We start from the raw sequence: 22,172 nt of genomic DNA, 5'->3' as shown, positions 1-22,172 counted from the left end.
CTTTTCGGGGTTTTTCGTCTTGAAACCGACGGTGGGAGGGCTGGAGCCAGCTAGATGCCTAAGAGACTCTCTGCGGTGGAAACTGTAAGTTTAGGGAGGTGGAGCAGCGAGAAGAAAGAAGGGCGAGTCTCTGGAACCGGCTGTAATCCAGCAGCTGGCTCGGGCCGAAGGATAAACGGTAGCTGCTGCAGCGGACACACCTCCGCGCGCGAGGCGGGAACTGCGATGGCCACACCTGCGCCGCGTAACCCGAGGGGGTAGAATACAGCTTGTAATAATACACACCATATAGACCATGACAGGTATAGCATAATAATATTCATCATGTATGCATAAGGTGTCTTTTAAAACTGCGGGGAATTAAAGCCGAATGGTGACAGTGTTAACTCTGGGATTACAGGTGATTTTTTAAAAATCGCCTTTATAAAGTAGACTCCTGAAATTTGTAAGTTGCTTTCTGAAACACAATGAGGAAAGTGTAAGGGAGTAGATGGCTATTTAAAAGAAAACTCTGGTGAAGCCTTTTGTAAGTGGAGGCATCTTTTTAACTGCTACCTGGTTAGCTTGTTTTAAAAGTTTGGATTTTGGGGATACTGGGTTTTCTTAAAGTTAGAACTGTTCTTAGGTGCAAAATCATAACTTGAATCATGCACCTTCCCTCCCTCAAAAATAAAAAGAAAGTAATTTTTCATCCAAACATAGATGTCTTTTCAAGGATCTGACCCATGTGTAAGAGACTAGAAGGCAGTGAAGCCCAGGCAGCCCTCCACAAAACTGAGCTAGGAAGCCGTGTGTAAGATGATAGCAAGATTCAACGCGGGAAGATGCCACTGTTCTTCGTTAGGGCCTGGCTCTCTGATCATCAGGTCACAAGGAACAAAGTCTCTAGCAACATCATAATGTGTACCTGCACTGCAACATTTTTTAGGTTCCTCCGTGACTGGCTGCTGAAGGACAATAGGAAGACAGCCTGTGATAATTATAAGAGGAAGAAGATAATTATAAGAGAGGACCTTGCTGAAGAGCAAGAGCCCCCTTGACCTCTTTTTCCTTTATCACAGCACGTTATCACCTCCTAGCATATTACATATTGTATGTCTGTTATGTAATGTCCCAAGCCCATTTATTGAAAGCTAGGTTAACAATAAATGATCAGCAAAACACATTAAACCAAATCAGCAAACATAACTAGTATATATTACATCACATTAAAATTTTCACACTCTAATTGTAGTCCCCTTTTAATTCCTCATTACACTCTATCCTCTCCCTAAAGAAGGCAAGCATGGGATCTTGGCACACCTTGCCTATCTAACGCTTCCTTTTCTTTTCTGTTTTTGTTATTGAAAGACTTTATTTCACATTTTTGAAAAAAGAAACTTGTGCTTATTTTAAAATCATTCAATACCTATTTAAGTTTTCCCGTTGTGTTAGTCAATATCAGTCTGGAGGGAAGGGAGAGGGTGGCGGTGGAGTAGTGTGGTCCAACAGCGAAGAATATTTTGTTACCAACCCTGTTGGACAGGGTTGCCAGAATTGCCAGTGCAGAGATTAAGAAAATTTTTTTTGTATGATAATGAAAATACCATATATATCAGTATTTGTGAAAAACATCTATGCTAACTCTTAGAGTGAAATTCATAATTTTAAATGTAGTTACTCAGAAACAAGTACAATTCAACAAAAGCCAAATATTTAACTCAATAAATCACAAGAAAAAGCAACAGAAAAAATCCAAAGCATCAAGGATAGTATAATGTTGTTTACAACATGGCTACCACCTGTTCTTCCCTTGCGTATGGTCAAATGCTGCTTCTCACATTAAGAGATGAAGTCCAGGGAATTCCCTGGCGGTCCGGTGGTTAGGACTCTGCGCTTACACTGCAGAGGGTGTGGGTTCGATCCCTGGTTGGGGAACTAAGATCCTGCAAGCCACATGGCACGGCCAAAAAAAAAAAAAAAAGGAGAGATGAAGTCCAGTTCCCTTGCCCTTGAACCTGGGCTTGCCCTGGTGATTTGTTTCACCAGTAGTATGAGGCAGAAGTGACATTTTAAAACTTGTGAGGCTAAGTCTTAAGAAACCTTACAACTTTGATTTGGGTCTCTTGGGATGCTTACTCTTCAGACAGTGTGCCAGAAGAACCAGTCACCATACCAGAAGAAAACGAAGCAGCACAGTGCAATGCTCAGTGAACTCCAAGAGACAATGATAAATACCCGTTTCAGTCCAGTAAGGCATTAAGTGGTTTGTCACGCAGTCGTAGATAACTGGAAGAGAATTAAATAATAAAGACAAGGACAGGAATCAACAAAATAGGAAAAAAATAATAGAGAAGATTATCAAAAACAAAAGCTGGTTCAAATAAAAGTGAATAAGGTAGATACAGCTCTAGTCAGATTGATTAGGAAAAAGTTGCAAATTAACAAAATACAAAATTTTTTGAAGGGGGAACAAATATAGCCACCATAGGTATTTAAAACAATAAAAGTATGTTGTAAATAATTATTAGCTAATAAAATTGAAAGCCTAGATAAAACAAGTAAGTCCTAGAAAAATATAAAATGCCAAAATTGGCAGGAAGAAGTAGAGAATTTGAAGAGATCAATAAACATTGATGTAATTGGCAAAGCCCTTTCCTCCCAAATAACCCTAGACCCGGAGGGAATTATAAGTGAGCCCTACCAGACTCCCAAGTAAGAGTTAATCCTTTCTTCTACAAGTTGTTTGAGAAAAAGTTTGAAGAAGAAAAGCTGCCCAGGTCATTTTATGAAGCTAGTATAATCATCGCTCCCAAACCAAATATGGAAAAGAAAGGAAAACCGAAGCCCCATTTCTCTTATGAAAATAGGTGCAAAAATTCAAAAAGAAATATTAGGTAATCAAATTCAACAATGTACTACCAAAACCAAAAAATAAACAAAACCAGGACAAAACAGTGACAATAACACTCCGGAGCCCCTTGACCTCTTTTTCCTTTATCACAGCACGTTATCACCTCCTAGCATATTACATATTGTATGTCTGTTATGTAATGTCCCAACTCGGATATAATAAGCACCATGAAAACCTGAGTCTTAGTTTGGTTTGTTTGCAGATCCTAGGCTCCCGGAACAGTTCCTGGCTCGGTAAGTGTTTCTCTGAATAGTGAAAGAACATGACAGGATGGGGCTTCTGTTTGTATTACATGGTGTAGTGTCCCGGATTTGAGCCACGTTGCAACTAAAATAAATCCGTCGTGGGGAGTACATGGGCAGATAGATGTTGCGGGAGAGGGAGAATCCTAAAAGGTAAATGGGGATAAGCAAGTTTGATTATGGACCAGAGGCTCCAAATCGTACAAGGAACCCTGTGCTTTTGTGATTCACCAGTATCACAAGTCCCACAAGGAACGGGGAGCCCCCTCACAGAAAACAGGAAATCTGTTAATAGAACAGGAGAAAGAAACTCTAACTATCGTGGTCCTCCTTCCTCCTCCACTGTCTACAAGGTGCTTGGTGTAACAGAGGAGGAAAGGGACAAGGTCTGTGTCTTTCTATAGCTGTCTAAAGGGATAATATCCACCAATGAAACAGAAAACACTTGTACAGTGATGTATTAATAAGTTCCTAATAAGGTAGTATACAAGAGTGCTGAGGGCACGAGATGCAGAGTAGAATAGGGATAGGTGGGCAGAGCTCATTCATTGATCAAGGTCAGTTTTGAATCGAATCTCGAAGAAAATAATGGAATTAAAGAGAAGAGAGGCAGGCAGTCTATCCAACTGGCAAGGGAAGCACAAGGCCAGGATTTGGTAAGATTATAGAATCATAATTAGAAGGTCATTGTGTTCAACTACTGCCCAAGACTGAAATCTGTAGTGAACACTTAGTTGTCGCCTAGTAGCTCTTTTGGGGAGAAGCCCCTCCCCATCTGCTTGGTTTTAGTAGTGGTTTCCTGTAGCACGGGAACCTAGGCCCCGTCCACAGTTGATTGGTCCAGAAATGGACACGTCATTCAAGTTAAGACAGTCCTCCCCGCTGGGAATTTGGAATTAATACGGAAGGAAAGAGAGTATTCCCTTCCTTGGGTGTTTGGACTGGGAACATACAGACACAGGGGTTATAGGTGGTCACTTTCTACCACATGGTCTGGAAAGCAGAGAGGCGTGGTCTGCAGTGAGAAGGAAGGAGAGCAAGATGGATGCAGAGAGAGGACCTAGAGGAGAGACGAAACCACAGCCCGAGCGCTGGTCCTACCCTGTTCTCAAGACCCGGCGGTATCCCAGCGATTGCCTTTTTTCTGGCTTGCTGAAGTTACTCTGCATTTGTTTTCTTTTGCTTGCAACCAAAACTCCTTACCAGTGCAAACTTGACCTGGAAAGGCTCCTCCTTAGTTCTTCAATGTTTCCCTTTAACTGAAGGGCGATCATGGAATTTGTTCCCGCTGTGTCCTGTGTCTGGGAGTGGGGCTAGGGGTGGCATCTCTCCATAGCTGCCGTTAACCAAGCATGAGTCTGCCGAGTAACACAGGGGTGGCGGCTGGGGGTACACTCCTCTCGGATGGAGTTCTAGGAAAATGAGTGGGCCTGACGACTGCCTCTTTTTGCAGGATGTCCTGCCTTCCATGTGGGCAGCTCAGCCACAGATCTTGTATGAGAAAGATGCATGGAGTTCTCTTCTGAGGTCAGGTAGCTCTCCGAGGAGCAGTTGAGTTGGGGAGGGACAGAACCTTTAGCGTTAACGTAGTCATCCCTTTGAATCACACAAGGGACGGGCCTTGTAGATGTATGGTTTTATAAGGAGGATGCTCACAGGTTCTTTCCCACTCTTTGACCTCTTTTTCTCTTTCCCCAATTCCTCTCCTTTCTCTGAAGCTCTTTCCTTTCAGGTCCCCCAGTTTGGCATTTCCCCACAAGAGGAGGAACTCGCATCTCCTCAGGCCTTTCTGGGGTCCTGCAAACTTGAGAGCTGTAAGTCTCCACTGCTCAGTCGAAGCTGCTCCAGAGTGGGATGGAGAAGGTCTGGCACCTGGGTCGGGGGCTTAGGTTTTGATCCTTGTTCTGCCTTTACGGGATATGCAAGCGTGGACAAGTTACTGAATTTCTTTGTGCTTCAGTTTCCTCATCTGTAAAATGGAATAATAATAATGTTATTATTTTATATCTACCACAGAGTTGCCATTAGAATTGAATGAGTTAACGGTACGTGAAGCACGTCTGTCAGTCGCAGGCACATAGTCAACGCCCAGTGAGTGTTAGCTACATTGCTCTTATTATCACCACTCCAACTCCGCATATGAGGACACTCACGCCTCTGTGGCGTCTTACCTCAGCAACCCCACTTCTCTCCTCTGAGTTACGCCAGCATACCTCTCCCTCTCAGGCATATTAGCCCAATGAAACTACTTCATTTTAGGCTGTCTCTTGGAATTTTAACTCTATCTAGGACTAGACTGTAGACTCCTCAAAGGAAAGAAGTCTGTTTTAAGAACCTGTGACAAGAACCTTTATCAACTCTTCCTGAGACTTCTCCAAGGGCAGTGTCTTTCAGACCACCTAACCTGCTTCTTGCGTTACCTTCCTAAAGCCCCTGTCTTTTTCTCAAAAAAATCAAAGGTGCGTGATAAAATCCAAACAGTTGAGAAGGAGATTCTAGGCCAGGATAGTTCATTTAGAAATATATGCAAGCCATATACATATAACTTAAAATTTCTAGACTCCACATTTTAAAAAAGCTAAAAAGGAATAGGTGAAATTAATTTTAATATTAAATATTTTATTTAACTCAGTATATCCAAAATATCACCAGTTCAATATGTAAGCAATTTAAAAAATTACTGAGATATCTTAAATACTTTGTCTTTTGATACCAAGTCTTTACAAAGCCTTGGGCTACTTATTTAACCTCTGTGAGACTGGAATTGCCCCATCTGCAAAGGGAAAATAAGAGTTAATAGGTTTGTGGGAAGATGAAAATGTCATAATGCATGTGAAGCCCATTGTGTTTGTTTCTTATTACCTCAGACTTAGTGGCTTGAAATAACACAACTTTATTATTGCACAGTTCAGGGGGTCAGAAGTCCAAATGGGCTCCAGTCAAGGTGATGGCAGAGCTGCATTCCTTCTGGAGGCTCTGCGTGAAAATGTTTCCTTGTCTTTTCCAGCTTCTAGAGGCTGCCTGCATTCCCTGGTTGCTGGCCCCTTCCTCCGTCTTCAAAGCCAACAGTGTAGGGTCTTCAAGTCTCTCTCTCTGAGCTCTGCTTCTGTCACCACATCTCCTTCCGTGACTTTGACCTTCTTGCCTCCTATTTCCCATGTTAGGACTCTTGTGATCCCATCGGGCCCACCAGGTTAATCCAGGAAAATCTCCCCATCTCAAAGTCTGTACCCTTAATTACATCTGCAAAGTCCCTTTCACCATATAAGGTGACATAATTACACCCGCTGGGGATTAGGATGTAGCCATATTTGGGGGGCTGTTATTCTGCCTACCATACCCAGGCATTACACAGAGATCGGCCACTGTAAGCCCTCAACAAATGCTCTCTCTTATTTTTAGAAAACTTTGATTATAGTTCTTAATAACATTGTGTTACTTACATGGTTCTGTATTTGTGTTCTGTGGCCGTCTCATCCGTAGCACCTGGCCCAGTGCTGCATGTATTTACTAACTTGTACAGTTCACTTCTCAGGCAACTTCTGTGTGTAACTCATGGTTACTAAGCAAGTGGGAACACAGTTCCCATCCTTGTGAGCATGTACTGTCAAGTGGAAATAGAACAGGTGCTCAACTATTTATTAAATGAATTGATGAAGCAAAACAGCTTACTTCCACTTTGGAGGAACACACCAACACCTTAGTTTTCACCACACTTTCTCCCTGGAATGCCTTTTTCACTTGTGCCTCTCAAAACTTATCCGTCCTGCAAGACTGGGCTGAAATACCAGCTTTGTTCTTTTTGGGGAAATGGACATTGTAAGTCCTAACCGAACATGTTTCTTGTCCTGCTTTGTTAACTAACATATTGTGAAGTTGATGGCCTTCTCTCTAGAGACTATGTAAGACTGTGTAACCATAGTTTATACAGTCACTTACTGGACGCTCTCCTCCAACCTCGGCTTTGATTTTGTTTCATAATTTTTCTTCACTGTAACTCCCTCCAGTACTTTTATAGCCTATGCATTTTTTTTCTTAGCTCCCTTATGTCGCTTGTGAAATGAAGCAGCCGTTAAGTCAGTCATTTAAAACTTATTATCCTGTTTCACTCAGCCAAGTCCTCTATGCCAAGATAAAGTTAGAAGTGCAAGAAATCTGTTGGGAGTGGTGCCTCTGAAAGAGCCAGGTGTGAGGGGGCAGGAGTGGGCGAGGGAGCGTTCAGACTGCCACGCAGGTTTGGCATCTACCCCAGGACAGGGGGAAGGAGTGCTGGGCAGGAAAAGGCTCTGACTGCAGCACAGCTCCAAGGAACCTCTCTCGGCTGGGCTAGCCCGTGTCCTGGTGTACAGATGGCCCACAAAGGAGCGCTTCTTTGGGCAGACATGGCCAGGCCCTGGTACCCTGCCATGCTCTGTCACTGGCCAGGGCTGCAGGGGAAGAGTGTGGCTTTGGATCAAGTGCCGTGGCGGATCCCCTAGGTGGGGCGGGTGGAGGCTGGCAGCTGACCCCTTGCCCACACCCGCCATGAAGAAGGTGGGCGCCGGGTCCCTCTGGATCTACCCTGCACAGTCCTTGAGGCAAAGCCTGTCTTGTTCCCTTGGCAATCTTGCCCATATTACTGGTGTCCAGTTTCCATTTCATGAGTTACATCTTTTCATAGGACCAGTTGGTAATGTAATAGTAATAGCATGATGGGGTAGGAAGAACTTGGGTTTGAGACACAGAAAGATCTGGATTCACATCGCAGGTTTTTTCCAGCCAAATCTGTATTAGATCAGCTGGCATCTAATGCAAGTTCTTTAACTTCTTTAAGCAGCTGAAATGAGATTAAAGTCATCTGCTGAAATGAGATTAATAACTGTTTTACCTACTGAGTTGTCTGCCTAGCAGCTCTTTTGGGGGAAGCAACAGAGTTGCTGGGAGGATTAAATAAAATGCTTATAATTCAGTGGCAGCTGTTGAGGAGGCGTTGAATAAATGTTCTTCTCTTCTTTACTCTTCACTTTCAAATAATGCTTTACGTGAGATAAAGCACTTTTGTAAATGCTTCCTCAACTGATTTAGATTAGGTATTATTATTTCCAAGAAGTTGTGACCGAAAGGAATTAGTGGCTGACTCAAGGTCACACAGCCAAAACCGAGGCAGAATCAGGGCTTGAACCCAAGTCCCCAGGCGTCTGTTTCAGCACCGTTTATGTACTGTTGGCAGTTTTCAGGAAAACAAGAGGCGGTGTTCCATCTGTCAGAAACACGTGTGGCTAGGTACTGGTGGAATTCAGTGACAAAGTGGCCAGGGAGAAATGTTGGGCTGAAAAAGAAGGTGAATAAGTAATTGTTATATATGAGAAGTTAACAGTGAACTGTGTATATTTTTCAAATATGCTTACTGATGGAGTAAGGAGGTTTTAGACCTAAACACACTGTCCAGAAAACTGCTTAAGAAAAATGGCTTTTTCCAGGCCTGAAAATATAACAGGAAAAGAGTTTGTTTCCAGATTCCCCGACACCTGCTCTCATGATTTTGCTTTCTGTTTCCTGCCTGGTGTCCTGCACAGCATTTGAAACCTTCGTGCACAGTATGCTTGAGCCAGAAGTATGCCAAAGCCATCTGCCTTCTGTGCTTTGTCAGAACGTATTTATCCATAAAATGCTTTTCTGGTTTTGAGATGCTTGGAATATGACTAAAAATAGCTTCCTCATAAACGAAGATAAGCTGGAGTCATTGTGAGAATGTGTTAGGACTTTGTTTTTATCCCTATTACCAGCGTATTAATTTGAGACGGCTCATGGCTGTCAAGCAACCTCCATAGTTTCCCTTTCTTTTTCCTTCCCATTTACACACTGCAGCTTACATTTCTCAAGTGTCCATGACGCCTCCGATCTGCATGGCATTCTCAAGGTTAGTTTCATTACTGTGGCCGATGAATTTAAGTCAGATATGTTCACAATGGCCTCATCACATCTGGTTTTCTGGGGGTAAACCTACGAACTGCTTCTGTCTCTGACCTACTTTGTGTTTTTGGGAAACACTGAAAGCCAATCCTGAATCTGTGCCCTCAGTGTTCTCCCACAGGCTTGGGCATGAAACGAGATTACGAGATTACTGTGAAAGGCAGAGCTTTGCGAGCAGGTGCTGAGAGGTAGAAGCTGGGGCTGAGGGGTTGTCTGGGAGCAGTGTTGCCATCCCTTCCTGATGCCTGTTGCCCAACATCCTCATGGTAGAATGATCGTTTTGAAGAAAACAACTGTGTTGCCCTGAAGGTTCTGGAACCTCTTTTGAACATGGGTAGAGGATCCCAGCTAGCCCTTTGTCAGAAAATGTGTGTGTGTTCGGGGGGCGGGGGGGAGGATATAAACACGCGAGTGCCTTTAGGACCCTTTTCTGTTTCTTCCCGAATCATAAATCCAAAGTATTCTGGAGGTTGAAATTGAACTAGCCCTGCCTGCAACCCTTTCAGCTTGACTTGGGACCACCCAGAAGTGCCCTCAGTAACAACAAATGACTCTCCTGGCTTTTGAATCCATTGGGCAGTTAAAAATTGCTTGTAATTCTGGGGCATTGTCACTAATAACGAAGGAAGTTTGCATAATGTCCTTCTCCTGAGAGATTTTAAAAGAAAAGTGTTATTACTTTTTCAGTGATCGTTCAGATGTATCTTATTTAGATGAAGAGGGACCTCTGTACTGTTTCAAAGTCCTTTCTTGCTCAGGAAGGCCCCGCGCCTGTACATACAGTGGATCCACAAATTATATCATGAAGAGATCAGTCTTTGTGATCTTCAGATTTTTTTGTTTTTTTGCAGTAAGCTGTCCAACACAAGGAAAGTTGGACTATTCACACTGTTCTATCACATTCTAGAATTTTCTACACACATACCTTTTTCCTCCTGCCTTTCTCTACATCTCCACGCTTGAAATGCTACTTATTTTTCAAGGGGAAGCTTAAGGGGCCTCTTAGCTAACCGCCCCCCTCCCAACAACAATAACCAAAACAAAAAAAACACTAATAACCATCTTTCCTAAACCCTGAAGCATTTGGTGTGGACATTTTTATGCAATTTATTAGAAGATTCTGTAAATAGTTACCTGTGGTCAGGCTAGATCTTTTCTTTATATTTTAAGTTCCTTCAAGGCAAAGATTATTTTAAAATTCTCACAAATGCTTAACAAAGTCATTAAAATAATGGTTATTGGGGCTTCCCTGGTGGCGCAGTGGTTGAGAGTCCGCCTGCCGATGCAGGGGACACGGGTTCGTGCCCTGGTCCGGGGAGATCCCCCATGCCGCGGAGCGGCTGGGCTCGTGAGCCATGGCTGCTGAGCCTGCACGTCTGGAGCCTGTGCTCCGCAACGGGAGAGGCCACAACAGTGAGAGGCCCGCGTACCAAAAAAATAAATAAATAAATAATGGTTATTGACAAATGATCTATTTTCAACAGTGGGAATTTAGAACAAAACTGATCAGAACTTTTGATCAGTCTGCCTCATGAAATAAATATAATCTGATTTATGACTCATCGTAAGTCAACAGTGCGTCAATTTCATGAGTTAACTGTAAAAAACATCTACTAAAACACACAGTCTATAATAGATAAAGAAAAGACTAGTGATTCTGTTGATTGTTATACACGTTGAAAAAGGAGCTGGTTAATAAGGTGGAGGTTGTTGAATTTCCTAAATATTTTCTTCTATCTTTCGCATATGTCTGTTTATGAATACCTATCTATCCATCTCTCCAGTGTTAAGATTCCAACATTGTACCTCATTACTCCTATTTTCCCTAACAAACAGTTTTGAAGGTTATGATTGTGCTATGTTAGTAAATTTCTTTCCAAGGAAAACTGGATGGAGTTTTAGACCTTAGGTATTTAAATTTTGTTTCTCAAGCCAACACCTTACACACTTGTTAGACTTTATCACTGTATAAAAATGTACAGTGGTTTATTGACATGTACATTCCAATATGTTTACAGCTGCAAGATAATGAGGCACACTCAGTATTGCACTTCATTAAAATTTCAGGCTCAAACTTAACCTAGAAGTTTAAATGAAACTGCATTTGTAATTTAGTAATTCTTATACAGGACAAACATTGATATGTTTATATACAGTGTGATACTTATTACATTTATATGCCGTCCTAACACATTTTTTTTTTTTTAAATAACAGTCTAGGAAATAAACCAGAATATTCCTCTTTTTATCCCCACCCGTGATGCAATTGTACAGGATTACAAAAAGGCAGTATACAATAAACAATGATAATTTTTCTCTTTTGCTTGAAAGCCAGCATCATTCTTAGTCCATGGGCATGGCAATTCTTTGATATCAATTATCTATAAATGTCCAATGCTTCACAGGCCAATGACGATAATGGCCACATGCAAACACCTCACAAGTTTGATGTCTTGGTTCAAAAGAAGATAAACTGAAATAATAGGGAAACTTTCCATAGCAAGAATTATGTACATGGTATTTGGCATCCTTCTTGCACTGTGAATGGTTCATTTTCATGGATGTAAAAATGGTCCCGTCTTTATCCTGAGCAGAGTTTAAACTTCACCACATCCGCCTGGGGGGATGAAGGTAACTTTTCTCTCTGTAGACAAAGGAATCTGAGTGTTCTAAAAAGTGTGAGCATTTCTGCACACTCCACAACCCAGGGCAAACTCTTCTCCAGTGGGTGGATGCACAACATGGAGAGGACATTCAGTTCCTTCTAATTGTTTGCCTTTGGGACCTGTATAAATTTTGAAGGAGGCAAAAAACTATAATTAAAACACACACACACATACAAACCTAATGTAAATATTAATCACCTGTAAGTTACTTAGGGAAATAATGTGACTGTAGTTATGCAAATATAAAATTAAAAAATTATTTTCTTCTAACCACAAAAACAAAAACATTCACTATAAAAAATTCAACGTACCACATACATGCAGCAGGAAGGGATAGGGTCCCTATCCCGGGCCAGAAGGATTATCTCCTTCAGCTTCTTAATCTGGACTCTTGTCCTCATCCATACAACACCGCCCCCCTTTTCGCTCCCTTCCTTCGCTGGCCTCCAGCTCACCACCCTCCTCCTGCTCGTCCTGGCTCACGCCTCTATTCTGGCCATCTTCCTAAACACTCTAGCCTCACGTTATTCTCATCTTGCTTCTTTAAAGCTTCTTGAAAAGTCCTAAAGTACTTCTACTGTAAAGGAAGTGGAGGAAGAATAGTATAACAAATTTTACTTGAGATGAGCAAATAGAAAAGAGTAGCCGTACTTAAAAAAAAAAAACCTATGCATCTTAGTATCCTTGTTTTTGAATAGATAATATACTTTACACGGTTTAAAAATCAAAATGTTAAAAAAAATTACATACAAAAAGAAGTCACCTTCCCCCCATTTTTATCCCATTTTTCCCTGTTTTCCCCAATAGTTAATCAGTTTTATTAGTTTCTTGTCAATCTCCCCAGTGGTTTTTTAAATGCATATGAGTATATATTCTCATTTCCCCCTTTCTTACAAAAGGTGGCATACTACACACACTGTTCAGTAACTTGATTTTTCATTTAACAGTATCTGCTATAGATCTTTCCATATTAGTACACAGAAACTCCATCCTCAGTCACCTTCCTTTTTAATAGTGTGTAGTACTGAGTGTTTAACCAACCTCTTACTGGATGCTTGCATTGTTTACAAACTTGTATTATTATAAACAATGATGCAATGAATAACCTTCATATCTGCTCTTTTTTATTTTTCTCACATATGTGGGTATATCCCCGGAAGTGGGATCGTTGAAGGGTAGGTATATTGGCAATTTTGAGAGGCACCACAGGGTTCTGCCATTTGCACTCTGGTAAGCAATGGATGAGACTGTGTGTTTCCCAGCTTTAACAACGTTGTACACTGTGGTGTATGTGCTCTTGCGTGTATTTCCACTCGTTTCAGATCTGTCTCTTCTGTGGTCACATTTACCTCCCCTTCCACTCTTCTCACTTCTGTTAAGCCTGGTATGCCACCCCACGGTGATCACCAGCCTCCTAACCTCTTCCAGTTTTCTGTTTCTTTTTGGTTTTATATTCACTTTTTCTCAGCCTGACCTCCATAGACAATCATCTCTCCTGTATTCTCAGTGGCTTCTTTAATTCCCTTGGCTTTCTGATGCTCACTATGCCGCCCATTCCCAGCCATTCTAGATCAAATCACTTGTCCATTTTATGGTGCTGGTTCCAGGCTTCTTAAAAAATATCATAGCTGCTCACAATAAAGGCAGATGTGTGACCAAAAAAAAAAAAAAAAAAAAAAATCACGAAATCCTTTTAAATGGTTCTATTATCAATTTATAATTTCAAACTTCTCAGGGCCCTTTAGTGCTGAGCAGCTATCCTTCTACTAATCCTTAGCTGACTTCCTTCTCAGTCCCCACACAATTGCTTCTTACAGCTTTGAGCCCCTCGTTCATGATGGTCATCTTACTTTTTACTCCACTCAGAAAGTCAGACGCTTACAAGGGCCGAGGAATTCCCTTTGTTTCTTTAGGATAGTTTGAACTGGGTTTCTGCCACTTGAAACAAAGTGTTCTCATGTGATCATTAAACAAAACGAGATACCATATACATTATAACCATATTTATGAATATTAAAAGCATACCTGCAGGACAGTGTGGTAGTTCTTCCTTAGGAATGCTAGTCATTCTCTGAAAATCATCATGACAAGCATTACAAAAATGTGTTGTTCCAAAACAGAAAAAGACTGCCACTGAACAGCAGTAGCGACATTTATATTCCAAAAAGTCTGTGCCATGTTTCGGACACATCTACAGCAAAAGAAAATAAATACAAGATTATGGCGAGTCTATTTCAACGATACCTAAGAAAACCATACACTTAACTCAGTGATTCATATTTTGAGAGTACACACAGCTCTCAAAACTGACTGAAAAACTGATGATACACACATAAAAATATTGAATAAATGTGTGGCTTGGCCCAAAAGGTTTGGACGAAGCCCCAAATTTAAATCCCAGCTCCATAATAACCAATATTATTTAATAAGCTAGCCATTTAATTTCCTTGTGAATGTTTCTTGGTCAGCCAAATTGAAAAATTAATAATATTTCTTCTATCTCTCAATCTCATAGATGTATTATTAAGATTTCACTGAAGACGGGAAAACCTAAAAGTGTGACTGCAGGTTTAAGAAAATGAAGTAAGTAAATTTATTACTTGTTGAAATATGGTGATTATCTTATGGGAGACAAAATTATAAAATGCAGATACCATCCAAAAGAAATAATATATACAAAATGATCTGGAAAATTATACACTGCCCTACAAACATCAGAAAGCACTGGGGAAAAAAACGTACTATACTATCCCCATCATATTCGTTATATTATTATTTTAAAAACACAGAAGCTTAACATTTCTAAACTGTCCTTTCTAATAAAATGTTCTGCCCACCTGAGCCCTGGACACATCAGAACAGGCACCGCAAATGAGCTCTCTGGGATCATAATCATCTCCCTGTCCAGCCTCAGCATCGCAACGAGCTTCACCACCGAAATATGCCTAAGGAGGGAATGCATTCAGATCACAGCAGGAAACAGAAAACTCTGCCATGGGAGGTTCAGTGTGGGTGCAATGGAAGTGAGATCGAGAGGTCTCAGGAAATACTATTGTCTATTGACATTCCCTTGTAATGCCAAGTGGATACCCATATTGCTGCCTGTAAGAAATAGATCAGGGTATGAAATAAAGCTACTTCAGTTCTGGAATGCATTCATACTTACAGTAGAAAGTTCAGACATTGTACTGTCAAAGCAAAATAACAAAAGAATGTATAATATTCCAAATAAATATCAAGAATAGGATATTAAGTAGTAAAGAGAAGCTATGATTTTCCAGGGCCAAGTTTGAATAGTTTTTCTCTTTTTGAAATATGAAATAACATATTCCCTTCTACTATTCTAAATAAATGCCTAAAATAAATATTAGTATAAAATTATAATCCTGAGGCTAATGGGAAAGAAAAAAAAATCAATTTTGATCATATAAAAATGTTTAAAAAGGAAAGGCAAATTTGGATATTCTGTTCAGGACATTGCTCATACTTACAGAGCTGCACTACATGTAGGAACTCAACAGTATCTAATACAGATACTTGAATATATGAAGTTATCATCATGGGTAATTCCTCTCTATTTGCTCTGGGCACAAAATAAATTAAACCAATTATAACTGGGGCATTCTGCATATATAACATGTCTCATAGACAAAAAAACTATATCCATAATTGGGTATAAATAAGATGAGTCAATAGAAATCTACTATTTGTACTGGAAAAACAAGATGAAAGACAGGCTTCATTGATAAAGAGGCTATAAATGGTCATCCACCAGCTAAAGCAGGCCTCAGAAGTATTTCATTTGTCCTGGGGGCCTATTCCAGCTGTTTTACTTTTCTAGATTCCCTGCATGGCTTCCTGGACATCTGACTGTCATCTGTGTGGTAGCGCAGTATTCATTTATGAGGTTCAGTACATTAAACACACAGAAGAAATAGTATTTTATTATTTGTAACAATTCAAGTTTCACAAATGTACACCATTGGTCTTTCCTTGGGTGTGTGTATTTGTCTGCCTTTCTGGCTACCATCTATCTACTTAGCCTTCCATTCATTATCTGTATTTTCTTTCTGTTACTTCGGGAGACTATGCATCTTTCATATATTGATTCCTTCATTTATTCATTCTCCAATTAACTTAGTGTCTAATAAGTGCCAAGTACTAGAGATAGAGAACTTAAGAAACATAGTCTTCGTCCTCATGGAACTTATCAAGGGGGACAGAGACATGTGAACCAGTCACCGTTAATGCAGAATAATGAGCGCTTAGACGGACGTATGCGAGATGTCAAAATGGCGTGGCAGTGGTGGGGAGGTCGGGGCACGCTGCAGAGGAGGCGAAACTGGAGCCGAATCCGGAAGTGTGATTGCACAGATCTGGCCGTGCCTATGAGCGTGTGTGTGTGCGTGGGTGGCAAGTGAGAGTAAGATGCAGAGTAGGAGGCAGAGAAGAGCATTCCATGGACAGAAGAGCCTGGGCGACGGCGTGGAGGTGTGGGTGAGTGAGCCAACACGGCCCAGTTTGGGGCACTGCAAGTTGTTCCGTGTTCCGTTGCACGGGGCACAAGTGGTGGCATGCTGGGAGATGAGACTAGAGAGGTGGAGGGGCCACAGGATTAGAAGCTGAACAGTGACACGATCAGATCTGGGATCTAGAAATGTTCATCTGCTAGTGGAATTATAAGTGTAAAGCACGGAATGGAGCGGTTAGGGGCTCCACACAAGAAGCCCAGTAAGAAGGCTACTAATAATTACCAAAGAAAATGATTAGGGTTGCTAAAGATATAATAATAGAAAGAAAAAAGAACTCAAGAGAGATCTGGAGATAGAATTGACTTTGTTCATTTGTTAATACAGACTGGAGATTGAGAGAGTCAGAAGTATCTGTGAGAAATCTAAATGTCTGGTAGACAGTTGGGTATTTGTATCCAAATCTCAAAAATTTTGGAGGGTCGGAACAATACAGGTGGTAGGCAAAGGCATGGGTATACAGGTCACCAAAGGTGAGGAGGTATGATCAGGCAAGAATGGAGGGCTGGGGAAACAAATATGTAAGGAGTAGATGAATAAAACGGAACTCTGTGAGGGGGGTAAAGACAAGTGACCAGAAAGGAAGGAAGATACCAAAGAGAGTCTTGTCCTGGGAGCCAAGGAGGTAAGAATTTTAAGAAGGGAATGGTCAAAAGAGTTAAGCAAAAGAAGTTTATTCCAGAGCCAACTGGATTTGGAAAACAAGAGGGGATTGCTGATAGGAAACAGCTTGTGTAGTGAAACACCTCATGTTTGTTTTGGAAATAGTCTGTATATGTTAAAAAAAAAAGCGCCCCAAAACAAATTAAGGAAATAAATTCTACTTGAAGCACAGCACCAAACTTTCTCATTTTTAACTATAGACTTAAAACGTAAGAATAATTAGACATCACTACACTATTCAACTTCTTAATCACACAGGTAATCTTAATAATTCGTAGTATGATTAACAGCATACCTTTCTGCATTTGTAGCAGACATAATATGCATATCTATTCATGGCATAGCCAGCGGGGTCATTATAAAATCTCACACCAGGGGTTGTGATAGCTTCGCTCTTATGCAGACCTTCATATTCCAATCTCATTAGGGCTTTTCTTCTGACATCCTCATAGAGCTCTTTTATAGGATCAAGCAGGTCTTTTAACACAATATGATTTATTTTGTTCTGCAATTTTGAAAAATGAACATTCTTTAACAGAATCATTTATTTATTAATTCAACAAACACTTAGTATTCACCTAAGTGCCAAGCACTGCGCTAGGACAGGAGATAACCAAACATTTCCTAAATAAAATGCCATTTAAAAATAATCCTGTAAAGTCCTCACAAGCCTATAGTTTCCCAAGAGCAGGGAAAGTGGCGGCAAGTGGGGCACAGAACACGAAAATTCCATTTGATTAGCTTCATATTCCTGAGTATGACATATATCTCCTGCTGCCTTAGCTGTTCTGGGAATAAAGGGTTGCCCTGCTGCCACAAATATCCCTCTGTGTGTGTTTTTGGTTCCTTGGGGGTGGGGCAGAATGTTAGATAATAGAAATGAACAAGTAGTATTTTCTATATCACTCTCATCCATCATTTCCTGAATGTGACTTTTCTTTGTGGCAACAAATGAGAAGGGAGAGAAAATCCTATCATCTTTTTGGATATTGCTCAGTCTAAGCAATGACTGTGCTAAGTCCATGTTATACCCTAAACACCAGTCTGGCAGTACATTCTTAAACGAAAGTTTTTTGTTAAACATCATTAGCTTGCCAAAATAACCTGCTGCTTTGGTTCCTATCTTTGCAGGGACGTGTCAAAATGTCAAGAATTTTCTCCTTATTTTACCTGAGCTCTAAAGAATCTGTCCTAATAGCACTTTAAAAAGTTCAGGTTTCACTCTTTCACGGCAGGTATCAGTACCTACAAGCACCACAGGCTCATTCTTCTTTTTGGTAGTCACCCACTGACAAGTCACATGGACTGAACTCTCAGCGGGTCTGAAAGCAGTGATGCGTGCCCTTCAATGCACGATGATATCTAAATGAATTTTCTGATGCAACAGTTTAATTTAATCAGCTTTTAATGGACAATTAATGTCTTGAAATGTAGTATAATAGAAAGATCTTATTCTCAGGTACTACCTGGGTGAAGAGAGCAGAAACTGATGGGGGCTGGTGGTAAAAAGTAGACTAAGAAGGACACTGAGAGATGCTGCCATGTTTATTTTGAAAGATGAAAGATGAAGACAAAGATGAAAATTAATAGAAAGCAGATAATTTCCGATTCTTTCCATACCTTGCAAATGGGACAAGATATAAATCCAAATGTTATCCTTGGACCAAGCCATCTGTTTTCCAAAACTCGTCGACAGCACTGTAAGTGGAATATGTGACTACAATCCAGCTTAAATAAAGAAAAGAGAAGGATATAAGCAAATGTAATAACAATAAACACGAGTAACTGGCAGATTAGTCAATGTAAGGTGCTACTTAGGGCAGGTAAGAGAAAAATCTAGAAATTCAGTACACTGAAACTTCGGCACTTCTCTATTATTCATGTGACATTATGAACGAGATCTTCAGCTTCTCCCAATTTTTACCATTCATGTATTAACGCCACCTTATAGAGAGTAAGCTGGGCTAGGGAGAAATGTGAAATTATTCAATTTTGTATCTCACAGGAAGAAGAGGAAACTACTGATTTAAAGATTTAAAATTTATTTTTGAGAATATTTATTGTCTTGGAATCACAAGAACTGGAAATATAAACAAACAGCCAGTAAATGTTAAAAAAAACTTATTTAGCAAATTGTAACTTCTATAATATTACTAACATTATAGATATATGTATATATATTATATATAGAGGTATGTATCATGCATAGATCAATTATATAATGCTATAAAAGGCCATGCTGGATTCTGGAAATTAAGAAGAGAGAAGCTACTGGATAATTATTTTTTTTCTCCCTTATGAACATTTTGTACTTTCAATTGATTATACAGGCTTACACAAATCACAGATTAAAGCTCACTGCACAAAATGGAGACAGAACATAAAGAGACAGCATTTGCTCTGTAATAAACTGGGGGATATTAGTAGGATATTTTCTCCCAATGGTGTAAGAAAGATTCAGTTGTTTGTTTATTTGACATGTATATTTATATTTCCTATTGAAAAATCTAGGCACACTTAACACGTTAAAAGCGGAGACAACCTGAATGGCCGGTGCTGCGGAGAGCGCTTCTGTGAAACAGATCATGCACATGTCGTCAGCGTCCTGCTTCAGGGTTACGGCATTTTTATCACAGCCGTGTAGACAGGGCAGACAGCGCTCTTCGTTTTTAACACCTCCGCATGGATGGCCACAAGGATGCGTCTTGCTACAGGCTATCTTAGCATATTCCTGTTAAAGATGAATTACAACGGCACAGAAAATATCAAAAAAGGCACACATCCTGGTAATTACATCCATTATATTAATTTTCCAAGGTACTTTCCCCCGGGAAATAGATATAAGGCTAAGTAACCATAAAGTAGTTATTTTTATTCTTTGTTTGCATATAACTTAGGATTATTAACAAAGTCTAATGTGATTTAAAAAAATTTCACTCCACATTCAAGGGAATGCTGATTAAAAAGTGAGCTGCAATTTTAATCTATTTGTTATCATGCATAGCCATGAAGCAAAAAAAAATTCCTGACATATAATCATCCAATCACCACCTACCTCTCACCAAAATGGGGATTAAAAAAAATACAGGTACCCTTCACTATCTGGACACTATCCAAATTCTTGTTAACTAAATTGAGGAATCAAAAATATTTGGATAGCATGGAATGTGTACAGATGTTCATGCATAAACAACTTTAAGGAAACAAGTGAATAAAAAATGTGTAACAAGCAAAGGAAAGGCAGCCCGCAGATTTTTATCTGCTTCTAGCACAGAAGTAAATGTTAAATATATATGATGGTGGTAGTTGGGAAACACACACAAGAGACTGATTTGGGTTTGAGAGCTTTAACTGATCCATTCTCCAGCTTTGATAAAGCATTTAACTCTTGACATGGGTAATACACTAATGTAGAAAACAAAAGTGATGCTGAGCTCAGAGTCCTATTTATATGAAGTGAAGGTGTCATGAGGGAACACGTGCTACTCCTTACATGATGGCCTAACTAACTATACACGCACCTGGCAATCTGCATCAGAACAAACACTGCCAACAGCAGACAACTCTGTTCCACTCCTGGAACCACAGAAACGGCATGCTTCCGAGCTACTTGTGGTGGGTTTACCTAGGTTCAGGCAGAAAAGGAAAGTCCTCCTTAAGTATATGCTTTCTACATATTTTAATATAACTAACGGAAGAAAACAAATCAAGCAAGCAGGGATGTGTGTCAGGTGCTGTCACTGAGAAACCAGCCCCGCAGTCTTGCAGCTGACGGGTTGTAAGCTGCCCTAAGTAGAAAGTAAATAATCACACACAAAAAAGGATAAGAGACTAAAGAGCTACCTGAAGCCAAATAAATTATTAACTGATTTATTTATACTTCTTCAGTACACAGAAACCGACTAGGCTCCTAGTCAAGACAGCAGGTGGAGCAGCTATGGTAAGCCCCCTCATTACAAAAGCACAATGCCAGACAAAATATAACAACAAAAATTAAACAAAGATACATAGAAGAAAGGGAAATCATTAGGTACCTTTCCCAATGACAACATTACAAGGTATGGGAGAAAACCCATCAGCAGAGAATATGAAACGTGAATAACAGAAGAATTCCCACCCAGGGAACTAAAGATAATAGAAACATTTGAAAAGGAATTTAAATATGTTTGAAATAGTTAAAGGAGGAATGGAATCAATAAAACAAAGAACAAAAGGAAAAAGAACAAGATTTGAAAAACACAGACCAAGCTCATTTTAAAACACAGGTACAAAATTCTAAATATGATAAGTGAACTTAGCAATATTTACAGAAAATGTTTTTTAAAAAGGATAGTTTAGGTCATAAATACAATGATGGTTCAAACACTAGAATATTCATTAATGTAATATGGTATGGAGGGAAAATAGGAGAAAAAAAAATCAGCTGTGAGAAAAGAAAAGACCATGCTCTTGCAGCATGAAAAGTTATTCATATTTAAATTTGTCAGATTTACATCTAACACCAAAATCAGAAATTTGTGTCAGATAAACGGCAGACTACAGAGGTGCTGAAAATTGAGAATCTGTAAGATTCAATGCACCTTTAAGCTGGGAATACACCAGACTTTAGAAAAAAAATCAAAATGAAAAATGCATATTTTGGAGATAAAATGACTTGCCCAAGGTCACACAGCTAGTTCATGGCAAACCAACTTCCCCGACTTTTAATCTAATGTTCTACAATAGAACACTGAATACTGTCTAGTAAATATAAAAATACAGTGATCAATGATCTCATCATCACTTAATAGAAAACACTCAAAATTATTCACATTAAATAATTAAATTAAACATCTAGTTTAATCGTAATCAGTAGGGATGGTTCAATCTATTTGTCAGGCACGGTTCACTCTTTAATCCTTTTACCTGTGTGTTCTCGGAATTCCACCATTGCCTTCATGGTTTTAGAATCTGCTAGTGCCATCAACCAAAACAATTTGGTTCTACCACAACCTTCATGAAGGTCAACCTTTATAGCTTCTTCTTCTTCTTTGAAGACCTATTGTATCATTAAAGAAAAGGGGAAAATATATCACTCTGAAAGAAGTATGAATTTTAATTATTCAATAATGAAAACGGCTTTTATTTATTAAGCAGTCTAAGAAATTCCAGATATTTCTAGTCTTCTCTTTAATCTTCACAACAGCCCCATTTTTATAAATGTGGAAACCAAGTCTCAGAGGTTAAA

General features: G+C 39.8%; 1 protein-coding gene and 1 long non-coding RNA gene across 2 annotated transcripts in view; one reads left to right on the top strand and one right to left on the bottom strand.

The window, feature by feature from the left end:
* Window positions 1–80: 80 nt before the first annotated feature.
* On the top strand, window positions 81–14,382 carry LOC113625462 (uncharacterized). Its single transcript, XR_003434687.1, has 3 exons — window positions 81–302; window positions 3,096–3,126; window positions 14,269–14,382. It is a non-coding gene; the product is annotated as an uncharacterized LOC113625462 (long non-coding RNA).
* The window catches only part of MYCBP2 (MYC binding protein 2), a 272,440-nt gene continuing 261,306 nt past the window's right edge, over window positions 11,039–22,172 (bottom strand). The window contains exons 76-83 of the mRNA XM_027116051.1: window positions 21,851–21,983; window positions 20,467–20,570; window positions 19,488–19,676; window positions 18,566–18,673; window positions 17,241–17,450; window positions 14,591–14,698; window positions 13,779–13,944; window positions 11,039–11,872 (exon numbers count right to left, since the gene is read on the bottom strand). Coding sequence (XP_026971852.1) covers window positions 11,757–11,872; window positions 13,779–13,944; window positions 14,591–14,698; window positions 17,241–17,450; window positions 18,566–18,673; window positions 19,488–19,676; window positions 20,467–20,570; window positions 21,851–21,983 — 1,134 coding nt within the window. The 3' untranslated portion in view covers window positions 11,039–11,756. The remainder of the gene's footprint in view (window positions 11,873–13,778; window positions 13,945–14,590; window positions 14,699–17,240; window positions 17,451–18,565; window positions 18,674–19,487; window positions 19,677–20,466; window positions 20,571–21,850; window positions 21,984–22,172) is intronic.

Source organism: Aethalodelphis obliquidens, unplaced genomic scaffold (assembly GCF_003676395.1).
Source record: "Aethalodelphis obliquidens isolate GAN/ISIS:26980383/991018 unplaced genomic scaffold, ASM367639v1 scaffold15, whole genome shotgun sequence".
NCBI lineage: Eukaryota > Metazoa > Chordata > Mammalia > Artiodactyla > Delphinidae > Aethalodelphis > Aethalodelphis obliquidens.
This window is presented reverse-complemented; position numbering and strand designations above follow the sequence as displayed.